This window comes from Hypomesus nipponensis, chromosome 6 (assembly GCF_054491055.1).
Source record: "Hypomesus nipponensis isolate SF chromosome 6, ASM5449105v1, whole genome shotgun sequence".
Lineage (NCBI taxonomy): Eukaryota > Metazoa > Chordata > Actinopteri > Osmeriformes > Osmeridae > Hypomesus > Hypomesus nipponensis.
The window spans coordinates 9,428,338-9,439,982 of record NC_140366.1 but is presented as its reverse complement, the minus strand read 5'-3'; the positions used below and the strand labels follow the sequence as shown (position 1 = coordinate 9,439,982).

Genomic DNA, 11,645 nt, shown 5'->3' with positions numbered 1-11,645 from the left:
AAGAAGAGTCTGGATTATCTACAACTGAACTAAATAAGGAACTGCATAAAGAGTGATGTAGAGTTCAGGAAGGAAAGGAGATGTAGTCATGTAGTCATTAACTGCTGAAGTGGAACCTTAAGGCATCAATCTTTCAATCTCCGACCACAAACAAATTCTGAAATCGGAATCAAACTGGGTCAATCCTAAACTTCAACCACAAAGGCTAAATTCAACAGGGAATAATGAACAACCTTTTTTGGGAGAAGGAACAATTCCTTTGAGTGGAGTCCTGTAGTGTTAGGTATAGTCCAGTGATGGCTGTGTCTTGTGAAGGTCCGTTGTGATCCAGCACGGTGGTGTGTCTGGGGTCAGGGGTGAACATCTTGTTCATGTCTAGTTTTATCTCATGAGGTTGGCTGAGGGCTTGTAGTGCAAAGTGAGTTGCCGGGAGCTGTATCCAGACATGCCGATTCCCATCAGACCTAGCAGCATGGCCATGCGCGGCATCACAAGGCCCTCGCGGCTCTGCAGCACGGTCTGGGTTGCCTGGGTCTGAAAGGTCAAGAAAGAGGAGGGGTCACCGGTGAAGCTGGGGAAAACACGGCTTCCCACAAACGCTGCCACCATAGTCACCGACGGAGACAACACAGCAGCCTTCCGTCTAGCTCGGCCTGCACTGGAGTCCATAAGGATCGGGCCGTGCTCAAAGAGGTTTCTCACACATGAGATGGTCTTACCGTAAGGGAAAATCCGAAATAAAGTTTCCATTTTGGCTCAAAATGTTAATTTGGAGTCAAGAATAAAGACAAAAGGTATGGCCGCCCTGTTCAGTAGTTGGTGAGTCGTCTGTGATTTTGGAAAACAGCCATCTCAGAATTGTGTGCCAATCCAAAACATGTCCTAAGGTCAGATAAATTGAATTAGTTGCTTTTCTTGTCTTCAGCCTCTTTTCTTAAATGTGTATTTATTTCAGTAAAATGTATATGGACCAGTTCAAGTTTACAGTTCGAGTTTACAATAAATTAAGGACTCAGTGACTGCACACTGCTTTACTTTCCAGAAATGATAACATATGAGATCTACAGTATTCTTGTACTGTCCCCCTCCTTCGCTTCTTACCACAACACAGTAGCTGTGTGAGTTATCTAACCTCCACGCCGATAAGCTCAAAAACAGATAATCAGGCTTGACACTTCCCTCCTAAAAGACGCAACAGGCTTCTAATTCCAGCTGCTGGGTCCGAAAATACAGCCCTGGAGTGATTAGGAGCGCAGATCTCATGCCACGGCACTCTGGATCCCATTAGTGGGGCATTAACTTGACCCTGAACGAGCCAGCATCTCTGATTCAGATCCGTTCAAAGACAGCAGGCTACGCTAATCCAAGTCTATCCTTCCAGGACACACACTGGAAAACACCTGTTGGACAATGGATCATGTCCATGTAAGAAATGTACTGTCTCAGGACAATCACATACAGTGTCTTGGAAACAAAAACCCCAATGTAGACATTTGAACTGGCCAAAATGTGTTCAGGGGTTATTCTCTTGTTCTATTTAGACCACCAATCTCCTACACGTTTGACTTAATTAGTGCAGATAAAATCTCAGCAAACATTAGGGAATTATCAAAGTAATATCGAACCTTATGTAAACCAGCATTGGGACAACTTAGGAGGAGGCATAGAAAGAGACAGTTGTTTCCAATAAGCATGCTGCACAGTTCAACGTAGGCAGTTACTTGATCACCATTTAATGATGACCACTAACATGGACCAATGTCTAATAAAATGGTTCTACCAATAAAGGGTTTTGATTTAAATGTTTCTCTGAAAGCTTTCCTACAGGCATAACTGAATAACCTTTATCTTGTTCTAGGTAAGAGCATGTTTTTGCAAGAATGGATCAAAAGAACAGTTAGAACATCATACGCACCTGCAGGTATCTGATATACCCAGGGGTCAGTCGAGGGATGCGGAAAAACATCTTTGCTGTCTTCAGTGTCACAAAGTCAAAGCCAGATAAGACCCAAGAACACTTCAAGGAGCTTTGCAACCAGACGGTTGGCTCTGTGTGCCCTTCCCTCTCCTGAGTCCTGATGTCCTCCACTGGGCTGAGGGTAGCGCCGGTGGCTGTTCTTCCCTGCGTCCGAAACACACGCCTTCTCACTCTCTCACACCCACACACACCTGGGCTGCTCTGATGTCTCTGGAGTGAGACTCATCCCCACTGGTGGTATATAAAGCCTAGGCTGTGTTGCGTAAGTGGGTCACATGGTTTGGTTGTGTGTGTCTGTATGTCCATGCCTATTAGGTGTATGGGGCTAATGGCAGGGAGCCAAATAAGAGAACAGGTGTATGGATAATACATCTGGGAGAAGTGTACTTTTCTGTGTCCTTGTGCCAACGACCACCGGGTGCTCGCAGACACTTGAGGTTTAACAGTCCAGCAAACAATGGTGTGATGACGTTACTGGGCATCACAGGGGGTAGGTCAACAATTAGTGGCAATTTAGCAGCAAATTAGCCGATTATCCTATTGTTGTTGTTTGGCTGTCCACAGGAGATGTTTAGTAGCAGTTGCTTCAAGGATGTAATTCCCAGGTGACCTTGCTTTGATTGGGAATAGAGACTATTAAATTATGCCTCTTTTTGACTTGAGCTATTGTCAACTATAGCCTAAGCGTAGCTGTTCAAAACAACCAAGCATGTTTTAATGGCAGAAATGATCTCTCCATAGGCAACGTAGAATTTAAATGTTGAATTGGTGTCTCAAATATCCCCTGAGCAGTAAAGGAGCTAATTCCTCGACCAGATTGACCTCATGCTAGCTTCATGTCACGGAATGGGATCTGTCATTAACTTTCAGTAATTACTGACTGACACACAAACATCTCCAGTGATGGCATGTTATGGGTCCGAGACGGAGACTTAGTGCAACACGCAACTTCCAAGGACATCTTCATCTTTCTCTCTAAGCTTAGCCGTCTATTATTACAACCTGATTCCACTGTTTTTATTGTTCTCAATTTGAATAGGCTAATAATAAAAATGATATAAGACCAGTTATTATTTATTGAGGAACTCCTTTATTTTTCACCACAACCTGGGGATCCTCTATTTAACAAAAATTGCTAAACAATTAAATTACTTGCTATACGCAAACTAAAACTACTTGCTATTTTCTCTCTAAGAAGGAGGAGAACCCTGGAGTTTCTGCAATATAGAAACTGCAATATTTCAAGTTAGTAGCTTAAGTTACTATTAACCGTCACACCTATGTGATATTTTGTTTTGGAGGAATTTATTTTTGTTTCAGTAAGCAAGGAACTATTTTTTAACATGGAAATAATGCTATTTAACAGCATAAGTGAATTAAATGATAAATTAAGCCTACATCTACGGATCAACAACGTCAACTCCTGCATCCATCAATCGGGTACAGGCAGGTGCTGATGTCCTATATCACCGACGACGTCATTTACGCGTGTCTTACGTACTTGAAGGACCCCAGCGACAATTCCGAAACCTGAACGCGGGCTAACGTTGACCTCGATTATTACCACATTAATAGCTATATTGCATGGAAACAAACTTTATGAAGTGCTACATCTTGGATTTATACACTCGAATAAACAGCTTTTTCGCAATGGCGGGTGCAGGTGTTCAAGAGAAAAACTAGAATTTGCACACAGCTCATAGAAACAGCCTGCTAGCTAGCTAACCGTCGTTCGATGTTATTGTGGACTGAAATCGAAACGTAGAGGAAGTGCTTGGAATCTTTTAGTTAAGTTTCATTTCTGACAAGCTACCGTACACCGTGTTGCTTGCTGTTTATTCAACTGGCTAGCGAGCTATCTTCTGGACATACAAACTTGCTAGCTAGTGCTCGTTTGAACTGCTCACACACTTGTTAGCTTGGCAACCACTGCTCAGTCCAACAAGGAACATTGGAATGGTCCAGTTTACACATCTGCGTTAGGTAGCCATACACATCTGTAATACGAGGTAAATAGCTCTAGTCAAACTAAGATTTCTATACCTATCAAACTAACTTTACCCAAGAATTTGCTTTATTTAAGCACTTCTTGATTATGTAGTACATTGTCTTTTTCAACCCTTAATTTATTAAAAATAAAGATGTATCTGCGTCATTTCTCATGTATCATCATGCATATACCTGTATTTGTCTATACTTGACATTCCAAAACCCCCAATTATTTCCCGCTAGTTTAAGGAGGATTGCTTTGCCATATTATACTGCCCGATGACAGTTCTGCACCTCCCTTTGGGATTGACCCTGTCTACTTCTCCCTCCCCCTGGGATTGACCCTGTCCACTCTTCTCTCCCTCCCTCCAGTCAGAATGAAGAGGAGGGGGGGGACAGCCTCTGACCCCCTCGTGGGGAGCAAGAGACGCCGTGATGACGCCAGCTCGGACGACGAGTCGCCGCTTCTAACAGCCAGTCAGGGTAAATGACAGTTGCATCAACCGCTATAAACAAATCCAACAAACACATGTCACGTTTTACAACCTTGGATAATCAGTTGTGTTAGGCCCTTATTCTGGACAGGTTCTGTGTAATGCTCAGGCCTCTGCTGTTTATACCTTTAGCGGAGCAGCATGTCCTAAATCTCACCTGTGCAAGACCCGAGTCCTTGGCGACCTCCCAGTAGCAGTAGACTTGGCGGAACACACCGTCCAACCACTTAGCTCATTTCTTTTAACTCCCAGCACGGTTGTTGGCATTGTAGTAGTTGGCGCCACTTAACCATCAATCCTATAAGGATGTTTACTAACATTAGTGGTATACAGCAGCAGGGAATATCATAACCGTAGTCCAATAGTACTCATGACTCTGCTAGCTAGTTAGTTTACAAATGCTCCCACAGCCATCTATTGACATGCAACGCAAGCTTTGAGCTGCTGCACATGCATGGGAATATAGACCAATGCAAACACTCCAGTCCTACAGATGGTGAGGTCATGTGTGACATCGTTGGTCCGACCGTAGTCGGATTGTAGTGATTGTGCAGTGTCCTTGTGTGTTTGTTTGGGCGTTTATATCTGCCTTTGTCTGTGGCTGTGTTTACATCTGGGTTTGGCATTGTGTCTGCGCGTGTGTGTGCATGTGTGTGTGTGTACGTGGTCCTTCCAGACTCCAGCCAGAGCGACTCCCACAGCGACCCGGAGGACCACCGCCCGGGGTTCTCCATGCCATCCATCTCCCAGAATGCATCAGCGGCGGACGACTCCAAACAGGATGACGCCGCCAAGTTCTCCATGTACAACAGGGTGTCGCAGAGGCTCATGGTACGGCATCACGGCATATCTGATCATTGTGTAGCGTCAGCATAGCTAGGGGAACGGAGAATGTACTTCGACGATAGTGTGGCAAAGCCTCTCGGGGATTGGCTATTGCATCCTGCAAAGCGTATCGTTCCCGTGAATGACTAAGCATATTGTATGCACCCCGCGAGTTTGTTAGGGTGTATGCTAACTCCTATTTCTACCCTTTGTGTGTGTGTCCCCTTCCTTTCCTCGTTGCCCAGGCCAAAATGGGTTTCCGTGAGGGCGAGGGCCTGGGTAAGTTTGGCCAGGGGCGTAAGGAGATCGTGGAGGCGTCCACCCAGCGAGGGAGAAGGGGTCTGGGCCTCACGCTGCAGGGCTTCCAGGGGGAGCTGAACGTGGACTGGCAAGACGAACCAGAGGTTAGAGGGAGGAGGGCCGACCACTACGGCGACATCGTCACAATCCCGCCGTCCTGAATATGGACAGTGGGGCACCATGAACGGAGTCTTTTTCTTCTTTTTGCGACGCTTCTCTCTTTGACCCTCCGACTCCCTCTTTCTGCTCTTCTTTCCCTCTCCTGTGCCCTCCGTCTCTCCCTCTCTCCGCTCCTCCAGCCCAGTGCGGTAGAGATTGTAGAATGGTTTCCGGAAAGCACCACAGAGGTCCCAGATGCAGATGAGCTGAGGGACTGGATAGCGTTGGGACCGGTATGTACACACACACACACACACACACACACACATACACATACATACACATACATACAATCTTTCTACTACAATGAGCAACATCTAAAACGGCCCAATTCCAGAGGAAGCTGAAGATTGAGGATGAGACAGAGTTCTGCACCGAGGATCTGCTACACACACTTCTGCGGTGCAAGGTAAGTCACCCATCAGAGTATGGTAGCCCTGCGGGGCAGGAGAGCAACAGCTAGCCCTCGCTGTTCAGTGAAGACGGGGCGTGTCTCACCTGTGCGCTCCGCAGACGGTGTTTGACGACCTGGAGGGGGAGGAGATGAGGCGAGCCCGGACGCGCTCCAACCCTTACGAGACCATCAGAGGCGCCTTCTTCCTCAACAGGTGGACAGGATGAAAGGATGTTATTTTAACATGCTAGCTAGCGCCCACTGCTCTAGGATTCAACCTATGTTCTCACAAGGAGCCTCGAACTCACTGTGTGTGTGTGTGCCCCTCTTTCTGCGTGCTCGTCATGTCCAGAGCGGCTATGAAGATGGCAAACATCGACCATGTCTTTGACTACATGTTCACCAACCCAAAGGACTCCCAAGGGGTGAGTCAGATCTCCCGACCTTGTCAAACAGGCACTTCAACCCCCTCCCCATTGATAGCCAGCCCGACACAAAGGAATCTTCCGGAAACGACATGAGGGTTTCCTCTGTACAGAAGCCCCAGACGCGAGAGCGCGAGGGCGAGCTGCTGTACTTTGCGGACGTGTGCGCCGGGCCGGGCGGCTTCTCCGAGTACATCCTCTGGAAGCGGCGCTGGCACGCCAAGGGCTTCGGCATGACCCTCAAAGGACCCTGCGACTTCAAGCTGGAGGACTTCTACGCTGCGCCCAGCGAGCTGTTTGAGCCCTACTACGGTACACGCTCCAATACCCTGTCGGATGAGGAGGAGTGCAGCTGTGTCGTGGGGTGCTGTGTTGTGTGGTGCTGAGTTCTGTGTTGTGCTGGGTTGTGTTCTGTGCTGGGTTCGTCCACTGTGGTGTGCTTGCCAAAGGTATTAACATAGGAGGAAGGGGGACTTGAACTGAATCTGGCCGGCTTTGTGAACGACCTCTTTTGTTAACCCAGGTGAGGGAGGGGTGGATGGAGATGGTGACATCACTCGACCCGAGAACGTGAGCGCCTTCCGGAACTTTGTGATGGAGAGTACAGAGAGGAGAGGCCTTCACTTCCTCATGGCAGACGGGGTCAGTACACTTCATCCCACTGTGTCAGTATTGACTGAAGGATTACTGACCTGTGCTGTTCTTTGCTCTGGTGACAGGTCGGGTCAGGTTGCGCCGATCTCTTAGCAATTATTGATTGGCTGTGTTGTAACACTCGCCCTTCCCTTGACTTGGATTGGTAGATTGCGTTGTGGTGCTCATCTTCTCTGTGCTCTGATTGGCAGGGCTTCTCTGTGGAAGGCCAGGAGAACATCCAGGAGATTCTAAGTAAACAGCTGCTGCTCTGCCAGTTCCTCACCGCCATGTCAACACTCAGGCCAGGTATGCACGTGTGTGTGTTTGTGTGTGTGTGTGAGCGAGAGTGTGTGTGTGTGTGTGTATTTCCTGTGTGCGTGCCCCAGTGTGATCTCCTCTCAGCTGGCCCTGTGTGTGTCTCTGTCTCTCAGGGGGCCACTTTGTGTGTAAGACCTTTGACCTGTTCACCCCCTTCTCTGTGGGGCTCATCTACCTGCTGTACCTCTGCTTCGACAAGATCTCGCTCTTCAAACCCATCACCAGCCGGCCCGCCAACTCCGAGAGGTGTGTGTGCGTGCGTGCGTGTTTGGGAGTCAGGTGGCTCAGCGGTTAGGAATCGGGCTAGTAATCAGAAGGTCACTGGTTTGATTCCCGGCTGTGCCAAATTACGTTGTGTCCTTGGGCAAGGCACTTCACCCTACTTGCCTCGGGGGGAATGTCCCTGTACTTACTGTAAGTCGCTCTGGATAAGAGCGTCTGCTAAATGACTAAATGTAAATGTTTGTCTACCAGGTGTGGGGGGCGTCCAGGTGTGGATGCTTGTGTGGGACAGACTAAGAGTTGTTTTTGTGTGTGTTCACACATTGTGTGTGTGTGTGTGATGCTCAGGTACATCGTGTGTCGCGGGATGAAGCCCGGCACGGACGCAGTGCGAGAGTTCATGTTCACGGTCAACCTCAAACTCAACCACCTGAGGAACAGCGAGTCTGACGTCGTGGAGGTGGTTCCCCTCGACATTATGAAAGGAGACACACACTTCTACCAGCACATGGTCAAGTCCAACGAGAAGTATGGACACATACATGCATACGCACGCACGCGCACCCATTTTTGGAGGCAAACGAATAACCACGTGCACCTTTCTCCTTGCAGCCACTGTGCAGTCCAGATCAAGGCCCTAGCAAAAATCCATGCCTATGTGTTAGACCCGTGAGTACCCTGACTTCCACCTGTGTTCCTGCTATCCATTATATATGTGTGTATGTGAGATGTGAGCGTTGTGTGGTGTGTTTCCAGGGCCCTCTCTGAGTCCAGGCAAGCAGAGATCCGGAAAGAGTGTCTGAAACTTTGGGGGGTGAGTGGGAAACAGGACAGGAGATGAGAACCAGTACCTTTTTTTTACACTCAAGCCTGACTCTTATTTTGAAATATGTCTCCAGGTTCCTGATAAGGCCAGAGTGACTCCTTCTTCCTCAGACCCCAAGTCCAAGTTCTACGAGCTCATGAAGGTGAGACCAGAACACAGATTATTTAGTCTCTCTCCGTGTCATGCTTGCTCTCTTGCTCTCTCTCTCTCTCTCTCTCTCTCTCTCTCTCTCTCTCTCTCTCTCTCTCTCTCTCTCTTATTACCTCTCATTCTCGCCATCTCTCGTGCTCTCTGTCTCTCACTATCTCCCTTCTCCCGCCATTGCTATCTCTCCCGCTTCCCTCTGTCAGGGTTCGGACGCCGAGTCGTTCAACTCCAAGCCCACTCCTCTGAGCTCCACCACGCTGGACAAGGTGCACCACGTCCTGGACTACCGCTGCATTGTGGGCGGAGGCGAGCAGCTCTTCCTGCTTGCTCTCGGGGTGAGACAGCGAGACTATAGGACTCCCTTCAAACAGCCACCATGGGACTTGGACCATGAACATAGCATTTAGGCCCCCCCCCCCCCCCAAAAAAAAAAAACAAAGACAAAACTTGTCTTACTGGCGTTAACTCCAGTCAAGTCTGCCGGACTGGCCCTCAGTACTATAACTCTGGGTCTGTCTCATGTCTGCACACAGAAGTCCCAGATCTACACGTGGGACGGGAAGATGCCCCTGCGCTGGAAGAAGCTGGAGAGCTTCAAGCTGGAGCTGCCCAGAGAGACCCTCCTGAGCGTGGAGATCGTCCAGGAGCTGAAGGGAGAGGTAGGAGATGTGGAGGAGGGGGGGGCACCCGACTGAACGGCGAGGAGGTGAAGGGGAAAGGTGGAACCGGAGGACGAGATCGACGTGGAAGACTGAGGGGCGTGTCGAGCAGAGTAGAATCCCAGCCGGTTCTGTTGGTGAGCCGGCTGTTTCCGTCTGTGTGTTCCACAGGGCAAAGCCCAGCGCCGGATCAACGCCGTACACGTTCTGGACGCTCTGGTGCTCAACGGCACCGACATAAGAGACCAGCACTTTAACCAACGGTGAGCTCCCGCAAACCCCCCCCCCCCCTCAACCAGAGAGGGATCGTAGCTCAATCCCCCGGCTCCCCCTGCAGTGAGGTGAACGTGTTTTGTCAATAAAGCCTTGGCCCTTTCGTCTCCAGAATCCAGATGGCTGAGAAGTTCGTGAAGGCCGTGTCGAAACCCAGCAGGCCGGACATGAACCCCATCAGGTTAGAAACTCTGGGACTTTTGTCTGTAGCGCCATCCTGAGGGGTTTTCACATGACGTCAGTAAAACATGTTTCGACTCCTGTTCCTTCAGAGTGAAGGAGGTGTACAGGCTGGAAGAGATGGATAAAATATTTGTCAGGTATGGGAGGAGCTCCGCGAGAGCCGCCGACGCAAGAACACACACAGACGTTCCCCAGTTCTCATAGGAACCCCCCCCCCGAAATGACGTCCGTCATCAGTGTGTGTGTGTGTGTGTGTGTGTGTGTTCCTCTAGGCTGGAGATGAAGGTCACGAAGAGCTCCGGGGGAGTCCCCCGCCTGTCCTACACTGGCCGAGACGACCGCCACTTCCTCCCCAGTGGACTTTACATCATAAAGACTGTCAATGGTGAGAGTGTGTGCGCGCGCGTGTGCGCGCGTGTGTGTAATAGGTGTGTGGATGTGTGGAGTCCTATCTAACCCTCTTGTGTCAGATCCCTGGACGATGGCTTACAGCAAGAACTCCAAGCGGAAGTTCTTCTTCAACAAGACCACCAAAGAGTCGACGTATGACCTACCTGCCAACTCTGTGGCCCCCTTCCAGTGAGTACTGACCGTTTTGGAATAGAAACCCCTGTTTCGGACCACACGATGGATTGGTTGAATTACCTGTTGAGGAAATCCTTGGATTAAGTGTTCTAAGCATATTTCAACAGAATCACAACACATTGCTTCGTGTGTGTTTGTTTGTTTGTTTTGTGTCTCTTCAGCGTCTGCCACTCTGAACGCTTGTTCTGGGCGTGGGAAGAAGGGGTCAGAGTTCATGACTCTCAGTCAAGGGTGGACCCCGAAAAGCTGTCCAAAGACGACGTGCTCTCCTTCATCCACCAACACTACCAGCCCTGAGCCACGGGGGGGCGCCATCACATTGAAAACACCACAGATCGAGCAGTGATTCCTGCCAAGGCCAATTGCCGACAGACAATGTGCATGGTGATGGTTAGAAAAGAATTGTCATTGAATGTATGGATCCAAAATGGAGGACAGAAGGTCATCCATTCTCAGTGGTTCTGACACTGGTTTCCCTTGTAACCAACCATTGGACCTGGACGAGACCACTGGCCTTTATCCACTACCCCAGGCTCGCTGCAGCCCGTCCCAGTGCACAGAGTTCTGCTCATTAGAAATGGTCATACTAATTGACACAGTTAAGCAGCCATTCGACACATCCTGTTGCTCTGCATGCACCTGCTCAGCTTTTTATATTTGTCCCCGTCTGTGTATCCTCCTTGACTTGGAGTTCACATCATGTGTTTCTATGTACTGCGTGTGTGTGGACAGCATACTCACTCACACACGCATTGACATGTTTTATCTGGTCATGTTTGTTTTATGGACTTTGTTCCTCCCTTCCCTTCCCAGACCCCTCCACCCTCTCCCACACCCGACCAGGTTGGTTTATCTGACCTGCGCGCTCTGTCCTCAGTAGTCTTGGCTTGCTTACCAAAACCTCCATCCACATAGCATGGAGAGTATTGCATCAAATGCATTGAATCCATATCGAGTCCAGCCAGCCCTCCTCTGGTGAGGCTGGTCCTGGAGTGTGATTCACTATGGGAATTTCTGGGAGGGTATTTCGGAACCTTGTGTGTTTTTGTTGCATCCGGTTTCCCCCCCACCCCCCACCCCTCTTGTTTGTGAAATGTCAAGGATGAGGTCTTACTTCTTTGTAATGTATCTTCCCCAATTATGATACAAAATAAAAGCGTGCTCTTCCCAGGAACTATTTTTCTGTCGGTAAGATTGAGACCACTGGGATACTCAACACCTTTACCGGATTA

At 49.0% G+C, this 11,645-nt stretch overlaps 1 protein-coding gene across 1 annotated transcript; it reads left to right on the top strand.

Annotated features, from left to right (window-relative positions):
- The first annotated feature begins 3,484 nt into the window (after positions 1-3,484).
- Positions 3,485-11,587, top strand: cmtr1 (cap methyltransferase 1). The gene is made up of 24 exons (XM_084700601.1): positions 3,485-3,987; positions 4,340-4,450; positions 5,138-5,292; positions 5,532-5,690; positions 5,886-5,978; positions 6,083-6,154; positions 6,259-6,353; positions 6,492-6,564; positions 6,678-6,876; positions 7,088-7,206; positions 7,410-7,506; positions 7,632-7,764; positions 8,089-8,268; positions 8,353-8,409; positions 8,497-8,554; positions 8,640-8,708; positions 8,917-9,048; positions 9,247-9,372; positions 9,544-9,635; positions 9,758-9,826; positions 9,918-9,965; positions 10,101-10,213; positions 10,299-10,407; positions 10,575-11,587. The coding sequence occupies exons 2-24, from the start codon at positions 4,345-4,347 to the stop codon at positions 10,708-10,710; spliced, it is 2,490 nt and encodes an 829-aa protein (XP_084556727.1). The 5' UTR covers positions 3,485-3,987; positions 4,340-4,344; the 3' UTR covers positions 10,711-11,587.
- Positions 11,588-11,645: the final 58 nt, after the last annotated feature.

Bases quoted from the DNA above. Each gene is read 5' to 3' on its own strand.
- cmtr1 (XM_084700601.1), top strand. From the start codon at position 4,345: ATGAAGAGGAGGGGGGGGACAGCCTCTGACCCCCTCGTGGGGAGCAAG. The intron at 5,691-5,885 runs GTTAGAGGGAGG...CCGCTCCTCCAG, and splicing joins ACTGGCAAGACGAACCAGAG to CCCAGTGCGGTAGAGATTGT. The intron at 6,877-7,087 runs GTACACGCTCCA...TTGTTAACCCAG, and splicing joins GCTGTTTGAGCCCTACTACG to GTGAGGGAGGGGTGGATGGA.